Raw genomic sequence first — 23166 nt, 5'->3', positions numbered from 1 at the left:
CTCTGCCCTAATCTCCTGATACCTCCCACACAATCTCCAGTATATAACCTGTCCTCTCCATACATCTCTGCGCTAATCTCCTGATATCTCCCCACACATAATCTCCAGTATATAACCTGTACTCTCCATACATCTCTGTCCTAATCTCCTGATACCTCCACACATAATCTCCAGTATATAACCTGTCCTCTCCATATATCTCTGACCTAATCTCCTGATACCTCCCCACACATAATCTCCAGTATATAACCTGTCCTCTCCATACATCGCTGCCCTAATCTCCTGATACCTCCCCACTCGTAATCTCCAATATATAACCTGTCCTCTCCATACATCTCTGCCCTAATCTCCTAATACCTCCCCACACATAATCCCCAGTATATAACCTGTCCTCTCCATACATCTCTGCACTAATCTCCTGATACCTCCCCACACATAATCTCCAGTATATAACCTGTCCTCTCCATACATCTCTGCCCTAATCTCCTGATACCTCCACACATAATCTCCAGTATATAACCTCCCCTCTCCATACATCTCTGCACTAATCTCCTGATACTTCCCCACTTATAATCTCCAGTATATAACCTGTCCTCTCCATACATCTCTGCTCTAATCTCCTGATACGTCCCCATACATAATCACCAGTATATCACCTGTCCTCTCCATACATCTCTGCCCTAATCTCCTGATACCTCCCACACATAATCTCCAGTATATAACCTGTCATCTCCATACATATCTGCCCTAATCTCCTGATACCTCCCCACATAATCTCCAGTATTTAACCTGTCCTCTCCTTACATCTCTGCTCTAATCTCCTGATACCTCCCCACATAATCTCCAGTATATAACCTGTCCTCTCCATACATCTCTGCCCTAATCTCCTGATACCTCCCCACACATGATCCCCAGTATATAACCTGTCCCCTCCATACTTATCTGCCCTAATCTCCTGATACCGCCCACACATTATCTCCAGTATATCACCTGTCCTCTCCATACATCTCTGCACTAATCTCCTGATACTTCCCCACACAATCTCCAGTATATAACCTGTCCTCTCCATACATCTCTGCTCTCTAATCTCCTGATACCTCCCCACTTATAATCTCCAGTATATAACCTGTCCTCCCCATACATTTCTGCCCTAATCTCCTGATACCTCCCACACAATCTCCAGTATATAACCTGTACTCTTCATACATCTCTGCTCTAATCTCCTGATAGCTCCCCACACAATCTCCAGTATATAACCTGTCCTCTCCATACATCTCTGCCCTAATCTCCTGATACCTCCACACATAATCTCCAGTATATAACCTCCCCTCTCCATACATCTCTGCTCTCTAATCTCCTGATACCTCCCCACTTATAATCTCCAGTATATAACCTGTCCTCTCCATACATCTCTGTCCTAATCTCCTGATACCCCCATGCATAATCTCCAGTATATAACCTGTCCTCTCCATACATATCTGCCCTATTCTCCTGAAATCTCCCACACATAATCTCCAGTATAAAACCTGTCCTCTACATACATCTCTGCCCTAATCTCCCGATACCTCCCCACATAATCTCCAGTATATAACCTGTCCTCTCCTTACAGCTCTGCTCTAATGTCCTGATACCTCCCCACATAATCTCCAGTATATAACCTGTCCTCTCCATACATCTCTGCCCTAATCTCCTGATACCTCCCACACAATCTCCAGTATATAACCTGTCCTCCCCATACATCTCTGTCCTAATCTCCTGATATCTCCCCACACATAATCTCCAGTATATAACCTGTCCTCTCCATACATCTCTGCCCTAATCTCCTGATACCTCCCACACAATCTCCAGTATATAACCTGTCCTCTCCATACATCTCTGCCCTAATCTCCTGATACCTCCCCACACATAATCTCCAGTATATAACCTGTCCTCTCCATACATCTCTGCCCTAATCTCCTGATACCTCCCCACATAATCTCCAGTATATAACCTGTCCTCTCCATACATCTCTGCCCCAATCTCCTGATATCTCCCCACACAATCTCCAGTATATAACCTGTCCTCTCCATTCTTCTCTGCTGTAATCTCCTGATACCTCCCCACACAATCTCCAGTATATAACCTGTACTCTCCATACATTTCTGCCCTAATCTCCTGATACGTCCCCATACGTAATCACCAGTATATAACCTGTCCTCTCCATACATTTCTGCCCTAATCTCCTGATATCTCCCCACACATAATCTCCAGTATATAACCTGTCCTCTCCTTACATCTCTGCTCTAATCTCCTGATACCTCCACACATAATCTTCAGTATATAACCTGTCCTCTCCTTACAGCTCTGCTCTAATCTTCTGATACCTCCCCACACGTAATCTCCAGTATATAACCTTTCCTCTCCATACGTCTCTGCCCTAATCTCCAAATACCTCCCCACATAATCTTCAGTATATAACCTGTCCTCTCCTTACAGCTCTGCTCTAATCTTCTGATACCTCCCCACACATAATCTCCAGTATATAACCTTTCCTCTCCATACATCTCTGCCCTAATCTCCTGATACCTCCCACACATAATTCCAGTATATAACCTGTCCTCTCCTTACATCTCTGCCCTAATCTCCTGATACCTCCCCACACATAATTCCAGTATATAACCTGTACTCTCCATACATCTCTGCTCTAATCTCCTGATACCTCCACACACATAATCTCCATTACATAACCTGTCCTCTCCATACAGCTCTGTCCTAATCTCCTGATACCTCCCCACACATAATCTCCAGTATATAACCTGTCCTCTCCATACATCTCTGCCCTAATCTCCTGATATCTCCCCACACATAATCTCCAGTATATAACCTGTCCTCTCCATACATCTCTGTCCTAATCTCCTGATACCTCCCCACACATCTCCAGTATATAACCTGTCCTCTCCATACATCTCTGCCCTAATCTCCAGATACCTCCCACACAATCTCCAGTATATAACCTGTCCTCTCCATACATCTCTGCCCTAATCTCCTGATATCTCCCCACACATAATCTCCAGTATATAACCTGTCCTCTCCATACATCTCTGTCCTAATCTCCTGATACCTCCCCACACATCTCCAGTATATAACCTGTCCTCTCCATACATCTCTGCCCTAATCTCCAGATACCTCCCACACAATCTCCAGTATATAACCTGTCCTCTCCATACATCTCTGCTCTAATCTCCTGATACCTCCACACATAATCTCCAGTATATAACCTGTCCTCTCCATACATCTCTGCCCTAATCTCCTGATACCTCCCCACACATAATCTCCAGTATATAACCTGTCCTCTCCATACATCTCTGCCCTAATCTCCTGATATCTCCCCACACATAATCTCCAGTATATAACCTGTCCTCTCCATACATCTCTGCCCTAATCTCCTGATACCTCCCCACACATAATCTCCAGTATATAACCTGTCCTCTCCATACATCTCTGCCCTAATCTCCTGATACCTCCCCATACATAATCTCCAGTATATAACCTGTCCTCTCCATACATCTCTGCCCTAATCTCCTGATACCTCCCCACACATAATCTCCAGTATATAACCTGTCCTCTCCATACATCTCTGCCCTAATCTCCTGATATCTCCCCACACATAATCTCCAGTATATAACCTGTCCTCTCCATACATCTCTGCTCTAATCTCCTGATACGTCCCCATACATAATCACCAGTATATAACCTGTCCTCTCCATACATTTCTGCCCTAATCTCCTGATACCTCCCACACAATCTCCAGTATATAACCTGTCCTCTCCATACATCTCTGCCCTAATCTCCTGATACCTCCACACATAATCTCCAGTATATAACCTCCCCTCTCCATACATCTCTGCTCTAATCTCCTGATACGTCCCCATACATAATCACCAGTATATAACCTGTCCTCTCCATACATCTCTGCCCTAATCTCCTGATACCTCCCACACATAATTCCCAGTATATAATCTGTCCTCTCCTTACATCCCTGTCCTAATCTCCTGATACCACCATGCATAATCTCCAGTATATAACCTGTCCTCTCCATATACACTCACCGGCCACTTTATTAGGTACACCTGTCCAACTTCTTGTTAACACTTAATTTCTAATCAGCCAATCACATGGCGGCAACTCAGTGCATTTAGGCATGTAGACATGGTCAAGACAATCTCCTGCAGTTCAAACCGAGCATCAGTATGGGGAAGAAAGGTGATTTGAGTGCCTTTGAACAAGGCATGGTTGTTGGTGCCAGAAGGGCTGGTCTGAGTATTTCAGAAACTGCTGATCTACTGGGATTTTCACGCACAACCATCTCTAGGGTTTACAGAGAATGGTCCGAAAAAGAAAAAAAATCCAGTGAGCGGCAGTTCTGTGGGCGGAAATGCCTTGTTGATGCCAGAGGTCAGAGGAGAATGGGCAGACTGGTTCGAGCTGATAGAAAGGCAACAGTGACTCAAATCGCCACCCGTTACAACCAAGGTAGGCCTAAGAGCATCTCTGAACGCACAGTGCGTCGAACTTTGAGGCAGATGGGCTACAGCAGCAGAAGACCACACCGGGTACCACTCCTTTCAGCTAAGAACAGGAAACTGAGGCTACAATTTGTACAAGCTCATCGAAATTGGACAGTAGAAGATTGGAAAAACGTTGCTTGGTCTGATGAGTCTCGATTTCTGCTGCGACATTCGGATGGTAGGGTCAGAATTTGGCGTAAACAACATGAAAGCATGGATCCATCCTGCCTTGTATGGAGCATCTTTGGGATGTGCAGCCGACAAATCTGCGGCAACTGTGTGATGCCATCATGTCAATATGGACCAAAATCTCTGAGGAATGCTTCCAGCACCTTGTTGAATCTATGCCACGAAGAATTGAGGCAGTTCTGAAGGCAAAAGGGGGTCCAACCTGTTACTAGCATGGTGTACCTAATAAAGTGGCCGGTGAGTGTATATCTGCCCTAATCTCCTGATATCTCCCACACATAATCTCCAGTATAAAACCTGTCCTCTACATACATCTTTGCCCTAATCTCCCGATACCTCCCCACATAATCTCCAGTATATAACCTGTCCTCTCCTTACAGCTCTGCTCTAATCTTCTGATACCTCCCCACACATAATCCCCATTATATAACCTGTCCTCTCCATACATCTCTGCTCTAATCTCCTGATACCTCCCCACACATAATCCCCAGTATATAACCTGTCCTCTCCATACATCTCTGCCCTAATCTCCTGATACCTCCCCACACATAATCCCCAGTATATAACCTGTCCTCTCCATACATCTCTGCCCTAATCTCCTGATACCTCCCACACAATTCCCAGTATATAACCTGTCCTCCCTATACATCTCTGCCCTAATCTCGTGATACCTCCCCACATATACTCCATTACATAACCTGTCCTCTCCATTCAGCTCTGTCCTAATCTCCTGATACCTCCCCACATAATCTCCAGTATATAACCTGTCCTCTCCATACATCTCTGCCCTAATCTCCTGATACCTCCACACAATCTCCAGTATATAATCTGTCCTCTCCATACATCTCTGCCGTAATCTCCTGATACTTCCCCACACATAATCTCCAGTATAACCTGTACTCTCCATACATCTCTGCTCTAATGTCTTGATACCTCCACACACATAATCTCCAGTATATAACCTGTCCTCTCCATACATCTCTGCTCTAATCTCCTGATACCTCCTACATAATCTCCAGTATATAACCTGTACTCTCCATACATCTCTGCCCTAATCTCCAGATACCTCCCACACAATCTCCAGTATATAACCTGTCCTCTCCATACATCTCTGCCCTAATCTCCTGATATCTCCCCACACATAATCTCCAGTATATAACCTGTCCTCTCCTTACATCTCTGCTCTAATCTCCTGATACCTCCACACACAATCTCCAGTATATAACCTGTCCTCTCCATACATCTCTGTCCTAATCTCCTGATACCTCCACACATAATTTCCAGTATATAACCTGTCCTCTCCATACATCTCTGCCCTAATCTCCTGATACCTCCCCACATAATCTTCAGTATATAACCTGTCGTCTCCATACATCTCTGCCCTAATCTCCTAATACCTCCCCACACATAATCTCCAGTATATAGCCTGTCCTCTCCATACATCTCTGCTCTAATCTCCTGATACCTCCCCACACAATCTCCAGTTTATAACCTGTCCTCTCCATACATCTCTGCCCTAATCTCCTGATACATCCCCATACATAATCTCCAGTATATAATCTGTCCTCTCCATACATCTCTGCCCTAATCTCCTGATACCTCCCCACACAATCTCCAGTATATAACCTGTCCTCTCCATACATCTCTGCTCTAATGTCCTGATACCTCCCCACACATAATCTCCTGTATATAACCTGTCCTCTCCATACATCTCTGCCCTAATCTCCTGATACCTCCACACATAATCTCCAGTATATAACCTGTCCTCTCCATACATCTCTGCCCTAATCTCCTGATACCTCCACACACATAATCTCCAGTATATAACCTGTCCTCTCCATACATCTCTGTCCTAATCTCCTGTTACCTCCACACACATAATCTCCAGTATATAACCTGTCCTCTCCATACATCTCTGTCCTAATCTCCTGATACCTCCACACACATAATCTCCAGTATATAACCTGTCCTCTCCATACATCTCTGCCCTAATCTCCTGATACCTCCCACACATAATCTCCAGTATATAACCTGTCCTCTCCATACATCTCTGCCCTATTCTCCTGATGCCTCCCACACATAATCTTCGGTAAATTTCCGTACCCTTCTGTGTGTTTCTGTCTCTCGGGAAGATTGTGACGTTCTTGATGATGACGTAGTGGACGTTATATGCTGATGTCATGTCTGCTTACTCTTTTCTCTTGTTTAGGTTTCCATGTGAGTTTCCGTTGGTGCCGTTTACATGGGACTTCCTCTTCCTGTGTCTCCTGCCCTTGCGGCTGTGGGTAGCTTTAACATGTGACGCATGGACCCTCCTGGATAATCTGTCAGTGGCTTGTGTATCTTCTTGTGAAGAGAATTGGATTTTGTCTCCATTCAGCCTTTTAAGATGAAATCAAAGTGTAAATCTACTAGTTGGGACATAAAAGTGGGCAAGAGCATCAGTGGTTATTACTGGGACGGGTACATGTGGCGACCCTCTGTGGATAGGTCCTGCCGAGCCTCTGGGGGTTTTCTAGTGGCTGCAAATATCATGTAAATTACGGAAGGAAGAGACTGTGAAAGAGAAAGAGCAATGTCATCTTATCCGATGACAATGGGGTGTCAGGAAAAGGGGAGATACTCACCTTAGGGTGCTGAATGCCAGCACATAACGGGCATCTAACAGCTGCTGCGCAGATACCGGTCAGGAGGACGACCACAGATACAGAAAGAAGACGGAGGTATCACTCATGTGCTGCTGATATCCAAATATTGGTGACATTAAAACATTCATTTAGACAGGTTTGACACCTCCCGGGGTTTGTCCTGATGAAGAGGTCCTGCGTGACCTCGAACCTGTCTAAATAAATGGTTTTCATTTCACCGATATTTGGATATGAAAAATATTTAAAATTGAGAGTCCTCAGTGGTTGATACCTTTTAATGGCTAACTTTTCTATCTACTGGCTAACACGGTACCAAGATGTATATCTTTCCTGGAGCAGCCAATGGACATGTAGGAGTGGCTGTGGGCCAGCAGACTGACGTGTATGGGCCGGCTGACTGATGTGTGTGGGTGGTCCTGGTCCGGCTGACTGACGTGTATGGGCGGTATTGGCCAGCTGACTGATGTGTATGGGCCGGCTGACTGATGTGTGTGGGTGGTCCTGGTCCGGCTGACTGACGTGTATGGGCGGTATTGGCCAGCTGACTGATGTGTATGGGCAGGTGTGGGCCGGCTGACTGATGTGTATGGGCAGGTGTGGGCCAGCTGACTGATGTGTATGGGCGGGTGTGGGCCGGCTGACTGATGTGTATGGGCAGGTGTGGGCCGGCTGACTGATGTGTATGGGCAGGTGTGGGCCAGCTGACTGATGTGTATGGGCGGGTGTGGGCCGGCTGACTGATGTGTATGGGCAGGTGTGGGCCGGCTGACTGATGTGTATGGGCAGGTGTGGGCCGGCTGACTGATGTGTATGGGCAGGTGTGGGCCGGCTGACTGATGTGTATGGGCGGGTGTGGGCCAGCTGACTGATGTGTATGGGCGGGTGTGGGCCGGCTGACTGATGTGTATGGGCAGGTGTGGGCCGGCTGACTGATGTGTATGGGCAGGTGTGGGCCGGCTGACTGATGTGTATGGGCAGGTGTGGGCCGGCTGACTGATGTGTATGGGCGGGTGTGGGCCGGCTGACTGATGTGTATGGGCAGGTGTGGGCCGGCTGACTGATGTGTATGGGCGGGTGTGGGCCGGCTGACTGATGTGTATGGGCGGGTGTGGGCCGGCTGACTGATGTGTGTGGGTGGTCCTGGTCCGGCTGACTGATGTGTATGGGTGGGTGTGGGCCGGCTGACTGATGTGTATGGGTGGGTGTGGGCCAGCAGACTGACGTGTATGGGCCGGCTGACTGATGTGTGTGGGTGGTCCTGGTCCGGCTGACTGACGTGTATGGGCGGTATTGGCCAGCTGATTGACGTGCATGGGCGGGTGTGGGCCGGCTGACTGATGTGTATGGGCAGGTGTGGGCCGGCTGACTGATGTGTATGGGCGGGTGTGGGCCGGCTGACTGATGTGTATGGGCGGGTGTGGGCCGGCTGATTGACGTGCATGGGCGGGTGTGGGCCGGCTGACTGATGTGTATGGGCGGGTGTGGGCCGGCTGACTGATGTGTATGAGCAGGTGTGGGCCGGCTGACTGATGTGTATGGGCGGGTGTGGGCCGGCTGACTGATGTGTATGGGCGGGTGTGGGCCGGCTGACTGATGTGTATGGGCGGGTGTGGGCCGGCTGACTGATGTGTATGGGCGGGTGTGGGCCGGCTGATTGACGTGCATGGGCGGGTGTGGGCCGGCTGACTGATGTGTATGGGCGGGTGTGGGCCGGCTGACTGATGTGTATGAGCAGGTGTGGGCCGGCTGACTGATGTGTATGGGCGGGTGTGGGCCGGCTGACTGATGTGTATGGGCGGGTGTGGGCCGGCTGACTGATGTGTATGGGCGGGTGTGGGCCGGCTGACTGATGTGTATGGGTGGTCCTGGTCCGGCTGACTGACGTGTATGGGCGGTATTGGCCAGCTGATTGACGTGCATGGGCGGGTGTGGGCCGGCTGACATGTGTATGGGCAGGTGTGGGCCGGCTGACTGATGTGTATGGGCGGGTGTGGGCCGGCTGACTGATGTGTATGGGCGGGTGTGGGCCGGCTGACTGATGTGTATGGGCGGGTGTGGGCCGGCTGACTGATGTGTATGGGCGGGTGTGGGCCGGCTGATTGACGTGCATGGGCGGGTGTGGGCCGGCTGACTGATGTGTGTGGGTGGTCCTGGTCCGGCTGACTGATGTGTATGGGTGGGTGTGGGCCGGCTGACTGATGTGTATGGGTGGGTGTGGGCCAGCAGACTGACGTGTATGGGCCGGCTGACTGATGTGTGTGGGTGGTCCTGGTCCGGCTGACTGACGTGTATGGGCGGTATTGGCCAGCTGATTGACGTGCATGGGCGGGTGTGGGCCGGCTGACTGATGTGTATGGGCAGGTGTGGGCCGGCTGACTGATGTGTATGGGCGGGTGTGGGCCGGCTGACTGATGTGTATGGGCGGGTGTGGGCCGGCTGATTGACGTGCATGGGCGGGTGTGGGCCGGCTGACTGATGTGTATGGGCGGGTGTGGGCCGGCTGACTGATGTGTATGAGCAGGTGTGGGCCGGCTGACTGATGTGTATGGGCGGGTGTGGGCCGGCTGACTGATGTGTATGGGCGGGTGTGGGCCGGCTGACTGATGTGTATGGGCGGGTGTGGGCCGGCTGACTGATGTGTATGGGTGGTCCTGGTCCGGCTGACTGACGTGTATGGGCGGTATTGGCCAGCTGATTGACGTGCATGGGCGGGTGTGGGCCGGCTGACATGTGTGTGTGGGTGGTCCTGGTCCGGCTGACTGATGTGTATGGGTGGGTGTGGGCCGGCTGACTGATGTGTATGGGTGGGTGTGGGCCAGCAGACTGACGTGTATGGGCCGGCTGACTGATGTGTGTGGGTGGTCCTGGTCCGGCTGACTGACGTGTATGGGCGGTATTGGCCAGCTGATTGACGTGCATGGGCGGGTGTGGGCCGGCTGACTGATGTGTATGGGCAGGTGTGGGCCGGCTGACTGATGTGTATGGGCGGGTGTGGGCCGGCTGACTGATGTGTATGGGCGGGTGTGGGCCGGCTGATTGACGTGCATGGGCGGGTGTGGGCCGGCTGACTGATGTGTATGGGCGGGTGTGGGCCGGCTGACTGATGTGTATGAGCAGGTGTGGGCCGGCTGACTGATGTGTATGGGCGGGTGTGGGCCGGCTGACTGATGTGTATGGGCGGGTGTGGGCCGGCTGACTGATGTGTATGGGCGGGTGTGGGCCGGCTGACTGATGTGTATGGGTGGTCCTGGTCCGGCTGACTGACGTGTATGGGCGGTATTGGCCAGCTGATTGACGTGCATGGGCGGGTGTGGGCCGGCTGACTGATGTGTATGGGCGGGTGTGGGCCGGCTGACTGATGTGTATGGGCGGGTGTGGGCCGGCTGACTGATGTGTATGGGCGGGTGTGGGCCGGCTGACTGATGTGTATGGGCGGGTGTGGGCCGGCTGATTGACGTGCATGGGCGGGTGTGGGCCGGCTGACTGATGTGTATGGGCGGGTGTGGGCCGGCTGACTGATGTGTATGGGCGGGTGTGGGCCGGCTGACTGATGTGTATGGGCGGGTGTGGGCCGGCTGACTGATGTGTATGGGTGGTCCTGGTCTGGCTGACTGACATGTATGGCTGTTCGTGGGCCGGGTGACTGACTTGTTGGGGCAGTCTGGACATGTACCAGTAGATTGCAGATACTTTCTAGTGTTTGCCCTGTGTTCACACTCAGGCAGGCTTTCCTCTTTGTCAGCTGTGCAGCTTCACCCGTGGAGACTGTCAGCAGGCGGCTGAAACGTTTTCAGCGGTGGCCTGAGGTCACCTTGCTGCCTGCAATCTATTGTTTTAGTAAAAAGAGAATTAAGCACCAGTTTCTGGAATCGGTTTGCTGCGGTTTGTGTGTGCTGTGCAGGTCTTTGCTGCGGTATGTGTGTGCTGTGCAGGTCTTTGCTGCAGTTTGTGTGTGCTGTGCAGGTCTTTGCTGCAGTTTGTGTGTGCTGTGCAGGTCTTTGCTGCGGTCTGTGTGCTGTGCAGGTCTTTGCTGCAGTTTGTGTGTGCCGTGCAGGTCTTTGCTGCAGTTTGTGTGTGCCGTGCAGGTCTTTGCTGCAGTTTGTGTGTGCTGTGCAGGTCTTTGCTGCTGTCTGTGTGCTGTGCAGGTCTTTGCTGCAGTTTGTGTGTGCTGTGCATGTCTTTGCTGCAGTTTGTGTGTTATGCAGGTCTTTGCTGCGGTGTGTGTGTGCCGTGCAGGTATTTGCTGCATTTTGTGTGTGCAGTTCAGGTCTTTGCTGCGGTGTGTGTGCAGTTCAGGTCTTTGCTGTGGTGTGTGTGCTGTGCCGGGCTTTCCTGTGGTGTGTGTGTTCCGTGCAGATCTTTGCTGCTGTTTGTGTGCCGTGCAGGTCTTTGCTGCGGTGTGTGTGTGCCGTGCAGATCTTTGCTGCTGTTTGTGTGCAGTTTAGGTCTTTGCTGCAGTGTGTGTGTGCCGTGCAGGTCTTTGCTGCGGTGTGTGCGCTGTGCAGGTCTTTGCTGCAGTGTGTGTGTGCCATGCAGGTGTTTTCTGGGGTGTGTGTGTGCAGTTCAGGTCATTGCTGCAGTTTGTGTGTGCAGTGCAGGTCTTTGCTGCGGTGTGTGTGTGCCGTGGAGGTCTTTGCTGTGGTGTGTGTGTGCCGTAGAGGTCTTTGCTGTGGTGTGTGCTGTGCAGGTCTTTGCTGCACTTTGTGTGTGCAGTTCAGGTCTTTGCTGCGGTGTGTGTGCCGTGCAGGTCTTTGCTGTGGGGTGTGTGTGCCGTGCAGGTCTTTGCTGCGGTTTATGTGTGCCGTGCAGGTGTTTGCGGCGGTGTGTGTACCGTACAGGTCTTTGCTGCGTTGTGTGTGTGCTGTGCAGGTCTGTGCTGCGGTTTGTGTGTGCCCTGCAGGTCTTTGCTGCGGTGTGTGTGTGCCGTACAGGTCTTTGCTGTGGTGTGTGTGTGCCGTACAGGTCTTTGCTGCGGTTTGTGTGTGCCGTACAGGTCTTTGCAGCGGTGTGTGTGTGCTGTGCAGGTCTTTGCTGCAGTTTGTGTGTGCCGTACAGGTCTTTGCTGCAGTGTATGTGTGCCGTACAGGTCTTTGCTGCGGTTTATGTGTGCCGTGCAGGTGTTTGCGGCGGTGTGTGTGTGCCATACAGGTCTTTGCTGCGGTGTGTGTGTGCCGTGCAGGTCTTTGCGGCGGTGTGTGTGTGCCGTACAGTTCTTTGCTGTGGTGTGTGTGTGCTGTGCAGGTCTTTGCTGCTGTTTATGTGTGCCGTTCAGGTCTTTGCGGCAGTGTTTGTGTGCCGTACAGGTCTTTGCTGCGGTGTGTGTGTGTGTGCCGTACAGGTCTTTGCGGTGATGTGTGTGTGCCGTACAGGTCTTTGCGGTGATGTGTGTGTGCCATACAGGTCTTTGCGGCGATGTGTGTGTGCCGTACAGGTCTTTGCGGCGGTGTGTGTATGCCGTGCAGGTCTTTGCTGCGGTGTGTGTGCTGTGCAGGTCTTTGCGGCGGTGTGTGTGCCGTACAGGTCTTTGCGGCGGTGTGTGTATGCCGTGCAGGTCTTTGCTGCGTTGTGTGTGCTGTGCAGGTCTTTGCGGCGGTGTGTGTGCCGTACAGGTCTTTGCGGCGGTGTGTGTGCCGTACAGGTCTTTGCGGCGGTGTGTGTGTGCCGTACAGGTCTTTGCGGCGGTGTGTGTATGCCGTACAGGTCTTTGCTGCGGTGTTTGTGCTGTGCAGGTCTTTGCGGCGGTGTGTGTGTGCCGTACAGGTCTTTGCTGTGGTGTGTGTGTGCCATGCAGGTCTTTGTGGCGGTGTGTGTATGCTGTGCAGGTCTTTGCTGTGGTGTTTGTGCTCTGCAGGTTTTTGCGGTGGTGTGTGTGTGTGTGTGCCGTAGAGGTCTTTGCTGCGGTGCATGTGTGCTGTGCAGGTCTTTGCTGCAGTTTATGTGTTCCGTACAGGTCTTTGCTGCGGTTTGTGTGTGCCGTAGAGGTCTTTGCTGCGGTTTGTGTGTGCCGTGCAGGTCTTTACGGCGGTGTGTGTGCGCCGTACAGGTCTTTGCGGCGGTGTGTGTATGCCATGCAGGTCTTTGCTGCGGTGTGTGTGCTGTGCAGGTCTTTGCGGCGGTGTATGTGCTGTACAGGTCTTTGCGGCGGTGTGTGCGTACAGGTCTTTGTGGCGGTGTGTGTATGCCGTGCAGGTCTTTGCGGCGGTGTGTGTGCCGTACATGCCTTTGCTGCAGTGTGTGTGTGCCGTACAGGTCTTTTGGCGGTGTGTGTGTGCGTACAGGTCTTTGCGGCGGTGTGTGTATGCCGTGCAGGTCTTTTCTACGGTATTTGTGCTGTGCAGGTCTTTGCTGCGGTGTGTGTGCCGTACAGGTCTTTACTGCAGTGTGTGTGTGCCGTGCAGGTCTTTGCTGCAGTGTGTGTGTGCCGTGCATGTCTTTGCGGCGGTGTGTATGCCGTGCAGGTCTTTGCGGCGGTGTGTGTGTGCCGTACAGGTCTTTGCTGCGGTGTGTGTGTGCCGTACAGGTCTTTGCTGCGGTGTGTGTGTGCCATGCAGGTCTTTGTGGCGGTGTGTGTATGCTGTGCAGGTCTTTGCTGTGGTGTTTGTGCTGTGCAGGTTTTTGCGGTGGTGTGTGTGTGTGCCGTACAGGTCTTTGCTGCGGTGCATGTGTGCTGTGCAGGTCTTTGCTGCGGTTTATGTGTTCCGTACAGGTCTTTGCTGCGGTTTGTGTGTGCCGTAGAGGTCTTTGCTGCGGTTTGTGTGTGCCGTGCAGGTCTTTACGGCGGTGTGTGTGCGCCGTACAGGTCTTTGCGGCGGTGTGTGTATGCCGTGCAGGTCTTTGCTGCGGTGTGTATGCTGTGCAGGTCTTTGCGGCGGTGTATGTGCCGTACAGGTCTTTGCGGAAGTGTGTTTGTGTGCGTACAGGTCTTTGTGGCGGTGTGTGTATGCCGTGCAGGTCTTTGCGGCGGTGTGTGTGCCGTACATGCCTTTGCTGCAGTGTGTGTGTGCCGTACAGGTCTTTGTGGCGGTGTGTGTGTGCGTACAGGTCTTTGCGGCGGTGTGTGTATGCCGTGCAGGTCTTTTCTACGGTATTTGTGCCGTGCAGGTCTTTGCTGCGGTGTGTGTGCCGTACAGGTCTTTGCTGCAGTGTGTGTGTGCCGTGCAGGTCTTTGCTGCAGTGTGTGTGTGCCGTGCATGTCTTTGCGGCAGTGTGTGTATGCCGTGCAGGTCTTTGCTGCGGTGTGTGTGCTGTGCAGGTCTTTGCGGCGGTGTATGTGCCGTACAGGTCTTTGCGGAAGTGTGTTTGTGTGTGTACAGGTCTTTGTGGCGGTGTGTGTATGCCGTGCAGGTCTTTGCTGCGGTGTGTGTGCTGTGCAGGTCTTTGCGGCGATGTGTGTGCCGTACAGGTCTTTGCTGCAGTGTGTGTGTGCCGTGCAGGTCTTTGCGGCGGTGTGTGTGCCGTACATGCCTTTGCTGCAGTGTTTGTGTGCCGTACAGGTCTTTGTGGCGGTGTGTGTGCCGTACAGGTCTTTTCTACGGTATTTGTGCTGTGCAGGTCTTTGCTGCGGTGTGTGTGCCGTACAGGTCTTTGCTGCAGTGTGTGTGTGCCGTGCAGGTCTTTGCTGCAGTGTGTGTGTGCCGTGCATGTCTTTGCGGCGGTGTGTGTGCCGTGCAGGTCTTTGCGGCGGTGTGTGTGCCGTACAGGTCTTTGCGGCGGTGTGTGTGTGCCGTACAGGTCTTTGCGGCGGTGTGTGTATGCCGTGCAGGTCTTTGCTGCGGGGTGTGTGCCGTACAGGTCTTTGATGCGGTGTGTGTGTGCCGTGCAGGTCTTTGCGGCGGTGTGTGTGTGCCGTGCAGGTCTTTGCGGCGGTGTGTGTGCAGTGGTCGTGCTGTGTGCAGCAGCTGTGTCAATATGCAGGTGTGCATGGTGTGTTAGTGGGCAGGTGTGTGGAGTGTACATGCTCATGGGCGTGTGCCGGTACAGGTGAGCACTTTGGCAGATATTGGCGTTGGTGGGAATCGATTAGCAGAAGCCAGTTTATCTGCGTCGTCCGTAATCTGTGGCCATGGACAGGAGACTTGAGAAGCGCCTCTACAGTTTTCGCAGCTCCTCTTTTTATTAGTCGGCCTGGCTACTCGCATAGTTTTGGGGTCACGCACTTCTGATATCGCCAGAGAAGCTGGCAGGTAGGACGCAGTTCACATGGCTCCCGGTCTATTGGCCACAGACTGCTTTCATGGCTGATGGACCCGGTCTGGCACACCGACTCTACGAGATGTGCGCATGCTCGTGCATGTGGTATATACATATGTCTGTAGATTATTTCCTCCTTGTGAGTAAGAGCTAAATGTGGCTAAATTAGTGAATATCAGGAGTGACGGGGCTGTGAGCAGTCAGCTGTCCACGTCTGGAGTCGCCAGCCGCGTACTTCACACCGCACGGTCCTCCGGTGATGAAAGTGTCAGCGCTTACAATGGATTTAGTCATTAGACAGCAGTCATCTGTGTACACCAGAGGAACGAGTCCCCAGGCATCCTGTAACCTGGAGATTCCTTCAAGGGTCACATAGAGAAGAAATATGACACAATTCCAGTAACTCAATCTAACCCCCAGCACGCTGCCTGGAAATCTTGCATCTTCTCCTTGAGCTGCTGCTTTTATGTCTGAGATGTTTTATTAAACTCATGGCTGCGAGAATATTGGCCGTTTCTTAGTATAAATGGGTTTATGCACAATGTCAGTCTTCCCTGCTGCAGCATCTCGCCTGCACAAGACTAGAAGCCATTGTTGGGTAGTGTGGGCAGTTCAGCGTGTAAGAGAAGGACTTTGATTTCCTGGGGATGTGCCGCCGGCCTCCTCTCTCAGGGCCCAGTGTCTCAATCACTTCTCATACTCCCCTCCCATAGTTAATGTATAACGCTGAGCGACTGCTGGAGACGCCTGTGTGCAGAACAAGTCACACTGACAACTGTGGGCCACATCTGACCTGCTCGGATTGTTGGGCGCCTTCCACCCATGCTTCAAGACCAAAGAAATGATCATGGCCGAAGAGGAATCCTGTGGGCATTTGATTGACCATTCCCACATTCCAGACTTTGAAGTCCGGCTGGTAGTGAAAGTCTCGCTGACTGTAATCTATGGGATTATCCTCCTGGCTGGGATTGTGGGGAACAGTGTTACAATCCAGACCACTAAAGTTCTGCGAGACAAGGGCTACCTCCAGAAGGGGGTGACGGACCACATGATTAGCTTGGCCTGCTCCGACCTGCTGGTCATTCTGCTGGGAATGCCTGTGGAGTTGTTCTCCGTCATTTGGTTTCCCTTTTCCTCTACATATGGAAACATCACCTGTAAAGTGTATTGCTTCCTGTTCGAGGCCTGCAGCTATGCCACCATTTTCCATGTGGCCACTCTCAGTTTTGAGCGATACATGGCCATCTGCTATCCCTTCCGCTTCAAGGCTCTTTCTGGCACACGGATCGTGAAGCTGATGATTTGTTTTGCTTGGCTGACATCTGTTTGTGTGGCACTGCCCTTGATTTTCGCCATGGGTGCAGAATATCCTCTGAGCCCTATGTCTGGCCGTCGCTCACATTGCAATACTTCCACACCTTCTCATTGGAGTGGCAACTTCACCCTGTGCACTAACCTCCATTCCAAGTGGACTGCGTTTCAGGCCAGTATCTTCACTGCGTTTGCCGTTTACATCGTGGTGCTGGCCTCGGTGGCTTTCATGTGTCGGAACATGATGCTTGTTTTGATGGTGGCAAAGAAAGGAACAATCACCGTGAAGCGTCAGCCAGGAGCAGATGTGGCCAACGAAATGACCAAAAGTAGCAGCTCTGAGGCCAGATCTGCTCGAAAGCAGACTATTGTCTTCTTAGGTAAGAACATCCCTGTAAACTGCGTGTGCTGGGTGGTGAAATGGGGACAACGGAGATGGGGAATCTGCACTTATCCTGGTACATACTGGTTCTTACTGGTCAGTTTAACTTCAGATACTGGTGTTAGAGATAATTCTAATCCTGTCACTACACTGACTAGTGATGACTAATCTGAACAAGCAAGTGTCAGCCATGGTGAACCCATCACTGACCAATCCCTCCATTCAGATATTCCAGTATGAAAGAAGCAGAAACCTGGGGCAGCTCCTCCGAGATGTGGACTGACTATTATTCTACATGCACTGCCATGACAGTCCTACAGGAGATGAAAGATAAGGCTTCTGTGCTTGTGGTCATCTGCCAGACTCCTGTCCTTAATAGTGATTTTATATGCACAGCCAGGAGACACAATTCCTCTACCACCGGCTATCCTCCTGATCCCTGCATATAGTAGTATATTATATACACATAGCCAGGAAGATTCCACAGGAGATACGAGTTCTCCTCTACCACCGGCTATCCTCTAGATCCCTGCATATAGTAGTATATTATATACACATAGCCAGGACTATCCCGCAGGAGATACAAATCCTCTACCACCGGCTATCCCCTAGATCCCTGCATATAGTAGTATATTATATACATATAGCCAGGATGATTCCACAGGAGATACAAGTCCTCCACCACTGGCTATCCCCTAGATCCCTGCATACAGTATTGTATTATATACACATAGCCAGGACGATTCCGCAGGAAATACAAGTCCTCCACCACCGGCTATCCTCTAGATCCCTGCATATAGTAGTATATTATATACACATAACCAAGATGATTCTGCAGGAGATACAAGTCCTCCACCACCAGCTATCCCCTAGATCCCTGCATATAGTAGTATATTATATACACATAGCCAGGATGATTCCGCAGGAGATACAAGTCCTCCTCTACCACTGGCTATCCCCTAGATCCCTGCATACAGTAGTATATTATACACATAGTAGTATTTTATATACACATAGCCAGGATGATTCCGCAGGAGATACAAGTCCTCCTCTACCACCGGTTATCCTCTAGAACCGCTAAGTCTTCTGGGTAATTTCGCAATGCATCTCTGGGAACGGAAGCTGGCGGCAGCCGCGCGCGCCTGGGCGGACTACGGAAGGTGAGAATAGCAGGTTTTTTGTTTTTTTATAATTTTTAACATTACATCTTTTTACTATTGATGCTGCATAGGCAGCATCAATAGTAAAAAGTTGGGGACACACAGGGTTAATAGCAGCGTTAACAGAGTGCGTTACCCGTGGCATAACGCGGTCCGTTAACGCTGGCATTGACCCTGTGTGAGCGCTGAGTGGAGGGGAGTATGGAGCAGGCACCGGGCACTGACTGGATGGAAGTAGGGAGGGACTAATTCTCTGCCGGGCTGTGGCCGTCGCTGATTGGTCGCGGCAGCCAGGACAGGCAGCTGGCGAGACCAATCAGCGACGCGGGATTTCCGGGACACACAGACAGACGGAAGTACCCCTTAGACAATTATATTATAGATACACATAGCCAGGACGATTCCACAGGAGATACAAGTCCTCCTCTGCCACCGGCTATCCTCTAGATCCCTGCATACAATAGTATATTATACACATAGTAGTATTTTATATACACATAGCCAGGAAGATTCCACAGGAGATACAAGTCCTCCTCTACCACCGGCTATCCTCTAGATCCCTGCATACAGTAGTATATTATACACATAGTAGTATTTTATATACACATAGCCAGGATGATTCCGCAGGAGATACAAGTCCTCCTCTACCACCGGCTATCCTCCTGATCCCTGCATATAGTAGTATATTATATACACATAGCCAGGATGATTCTGCAGGAAATACAAGTCCTCTACCACCGGCTATCCTCTAGATCCCTGCATATAGTAGTATATTATATACATATAGCCAGGATGATTCCACAGGAGATACAAGTCCTCCTCTACCACCGGCTATCCCCTAGATCCCTGCATATAGTAGTATATTATATACACATAGCCAGGATGATTCTGCAGGAAATACAAGTCCTCTACCACCGGCTATCCCCTAGATCCCTGCATATAGTAGTATATTATATACATATAGCCAGGACTATCCCGCAGGAGATACAAGTCCTCTACCACCGGCTATCCTCTAGATCCCTGCATATAGTGGCATATTGTATACACATAGCCAGGACTATCCCGCAGGAGATACAAGTCCTCTACCACCGGCTATCCTCTAGATCCCTGCATATAGTAGTATATTATATACATATAGCCAGGATGATTCCGCAGGAGATACAAGTCCTCCTCTACCACCGGCTATCCCCTAGATCCCTGCATATAGTAGTATATTATATACACATAGCCAGGATGATTCTGCAGGAAATACAAGTCCTCTACCACCGGCTATCCTCTAGATCCCTGCATATAGTAGTATATTATATACATATAGCCAGGACTATCCCGCAGGAGATACAAGTCCTCTACCACCGGCTATCCTCTAGATCCCTGCATATAGTGGCATATTGTATACACATAGCCAGGACTATCCCGCAGGAGATACAAGTCCTCTACCACCAGCTATCCTGTAGATCCCTGCATATAGTAGTATATTATATACATATAGCCAGGACTATCCCGCAGGAGATACAAGTCCTCTACCACCGGCTATCCTCTAGATCCCTGCATATAGTGGCATATTGTATACACATAGCCAGGACTATCCCGCAGGAGATACAAGTCCTCTACCACCGGCTATCCTCTAGATCCCTGCATATAGTAGTATATTATATACATATAGCCAGGATGATTCCGCAGGAGATACAAGTCCTCCTCTACCACCGGCTATCCCCTAGATCCCTGCATATAGTAGTATATTATATACACATAGCCAGGATGATTCTGCAGGAAATACAAGTCCTCTACCACCGGCTATCCTCTAGATCCCTGCATATAGTAGTATATTATATACATATAGCCAGGACTATCCCGCAGGAGATACAAGTCCTCTACCACCGGCTATCCTCTAGATCCCTGCATATAGTGGCATATTGTATACACATAGCCAGGACTATCCCGCAGGAGATACAAGTCCTCTACCACCAGCTATCCTGTAGATCCCTGCATACAGTAGTATATTATATACATATAGCCAGGATGATTCCGCAGGAGATACAAGTCCTCCACCACCACCGGCTATCCTCTAGATCCCTGCATATAGTAGTATATTATATACACATAGCCAGGATGATTCCGCAGGAGATACAAGTCCTCCTCTACCACCGGCTATCCCCTAGATCCCTGCATATAGTAGTATATTATATACACATAGCCAGGATGATTCCGCAGGAGATACAAGTCCTCCTCTACCACTGGCTATCCTCTAGATCCCTGCATATAGATAAACAACCAACAAACAACGATACCACATATCTGGGGGGATAAATAAAGTATTAAATATATATATAATAGTTAATTAATCACACCACCCCATGCGGAAACTTTACACTGAGGACACATCCATTTACATAGAGCCTAATTCCCATAGGGAAAAATGATGTACTAGTCCATTAATAAAATGTACAAAATCTTTATTGAAGACATTAAAATACATAAAACACATAACCAGGTGTATGTAAGTTACAGCCTGAAACAATATTCCACCAAGGGCCCCACCCCCACCAGTTACCCCACAATATTTAAGAAACTAAGCTATTTCATACCCCAGCAGAGAATCAGCCTAAATAGTGGTGCACATGCACCTATCACTTGTCACATATGTGACTCGCTGCAATATCTCACTATATCGCTCGCCTTCTAACAGGCCTCATATCTGGAACAATTGCCTATGTACTTACTCTAAGTGCAAAGTGCGCAGCCGATGTGGGGAGCCAGGGGAGAGAGTGCCGCAATTGTTCCAGATATGAGGCCTGTTAGAAGGCGAGAGATATAGTGAGATATTGCAGCGGGTCACATATGTGACAAGTGATAGGTGCATGTGCACCACTATTTAGGCTGATCCTCTGCTGAGGTATGAAATAGCTTAGTTTCTTAAATATTGTGGGGTAACTGGTGGGGGTGGGGCCCTTGGTGGAATATTGTTTCAGGCTGTAACTTACATACACCTGGTTATGTGTTTTATGTATTTTAATGTCTTCAATAAAGATTTTGTACATTTTATTAATGGACTAGTACATCATTTTTCCCTATGGGCTCCCTGCATATAGATGTAGATTATATACATATAGCCAAGATGATTCCGCAGGAAATACAAGTCCTCCACCACTGGCTATCCTCTAAATCCCTGCATATAGTAGTATATTATATACACATAGCCAGGACTATCCCGCAGGAGATACAATTCCTCTACGACCGGCTATCCCCTAGATCCCTGCATATAGTATATTATATACACGTAGCCAAGATGATTCCGCAGGAGATACAAGTCTTCTACCACCGGCTATCCCCTAGATCCCTGCATATAGTAGTATATTATATACACATAGCCAGGACTATCCCACAGGAGATACAAGTCCTCCACCACCGGCTATCCTCTAGATCCCTGCATATAGTAGTATATTATATACACATAGCCAGGACTATCCCGCAGGAGATACAAGTCCTCCACCACCGGCTATCCTCTAGATCCCTGCATATAGTAGTATATTATATACACATAGCCAGGACTATCCCACAGGAGATACAAGTCCTCCACCACCGGCTATCCTCTAGATCCCTGCATATAGTAGTATATTATATACACATAGCCAGGACTATCCCGCAGGAGATACAAGTCCTCCACCACCGGCTATCCTCTAGATCCCTGCATATAGTAGTATATTATATACACATAGCCAGGACTATCCTGCAGGAGATACAAGTCCTCCACCACCGGCTATCCTCTAGATCCCTGCATATAGTAGTATATTATATACACATAGCCAGGACTATCCTGCAGGAGATACAAGTCCTCTACCACCAGCTATCCTCTAGATCCCTGCATATAGTAGTAGGTTTCTTCGAAGTGGTCATCAATGGCAATCTGTTCCTTGCATATTCTGAAATTGTGCAGGACCACACAAGCTTTCACCATCTCATTCACAGTGTCAGAGTTCAGGTTTATAGCAGTCAACAGAACTTGCCATTTGGATGTTAGAATCCCAAAAGCACACGCCACCATTCTTCGTGCTTGTGTTAGGCGGTAATTGAAAACTCTTTTAGTTGGCATCAATCCACTACTTGAGTATGGCTTCAGCAGGTGTTCCGAGAGAATGCCAAGAGTGTGCAAAGCAGTCATCAAAGCAAAAGGTGGCTACTTTGAAGAACCTAGAATATAAGACATAATTTCAGTTGTTTCACACTTTTTTGTTAAAGGGCCACTGTCACCCCCTCCAGCCGTTATAAACTAAAAGAGCCACCTTGTGCAGCAGTAATGCTGCAGTCTAACAAGGTGACTCTTTTAGTTTTTGTTGCTGATATTCCCACAATAAAGGTATTTATAATTTTGATCAAACACCTATCTTTGTACCTGGAGGCGGGTCTGAAGCCTCCTCTTTGAAGCGCCCAACTGCCATCACTCATCTCTTCTGGGGCGATTGTCGCCGCCCCCTCAGCGCTGTTTTTGTCCGAAATCCGGCGCCTGCGCTCTGCTCTTCTGCCTGGAGCAGGCGCATAGAGCATTGGCCGTCCTAGCTCCATTGGCCGTCCTAGCTCCATTGGCCGTCCTAGCTGCGGGCCGTGCGGCCACCCTGTTACTGAATCCCCGCCCCGCACTGTGTTATGCATTATGCACAGTGCGGGGATTCAGTAACAGGGTGGCCGCACGGCCCGCACAGGCGCAGACCGGATCCCGGCATCAGAGCTAGGACGGCCAATGC

The 23166-nt window shown here is 50.1% G+C and overlaps 2 protein-coding genes across 7 annotated transcripts in view; both read left to right on the top strand.

Moving 5' to 3' along the window:
* The window catches only part of SLC35F5 (solute carrier family 35 member F5), a 335251-nt gene extending 327009 nt beyond the window's left edge, over window positions 1–8242 (top strand). For all 4 annotated transcript variants that reach the window (XM_077273436.1, XM_077273435.1, XM_077273437.1 and 1 more), the window contains one exon: window positions 6946–8242. The gene's annotated coding sequence lies outside the window, so the exon portion shown is untranslated. The remainder of the gene's footprint in view (window positions 1–6945) is intronic.
* A 2628-nt stretch (window positions 8243–10870) lies between these two features.
* Window positions 10871–23166, top strand: part of GPR39 (G protein-coupled receptor 39) — a 264976-nt gene continuing 252680 nt past the window's right edge. Inside the window, exon 1 of one of the 3 annotated variants that reach the window (XM_077273433.1) lies at window positions 10871–17265. In XM_077273433.1, the coding sequence (XP_077129548.1) occupies window positions 16416–17265 (850 nt within the window). In that variant the 5' untranslated portion in view covers window positions 10871–16415. The remainder of the gene's footprint in view (window positions 17266–23166) is intronic. The other 2 variants (XM_077273432.1, XM_077273431.1) reach the window with 2 other exon arrangements.

Source organism: Ranitomeya variabilis, chromosome 7 (genome assembly GCF_051348905.1).
Source record: "Ranitomeya variabilis isolate aRanVar5 chromosome 7, aRanVar5.hap1, whole genome shotgun sequence".
NCBI lineage: Eukaryota > Metazoa > Chordata > Amphibia > Anura > Dendrobatidae > Ranitomeya > Ranitomeya variabilis.
Note: the sequence above shows the minus strand (reverse complement) of the source record. Positions and strands in the feature narration are given on the sequence as shown.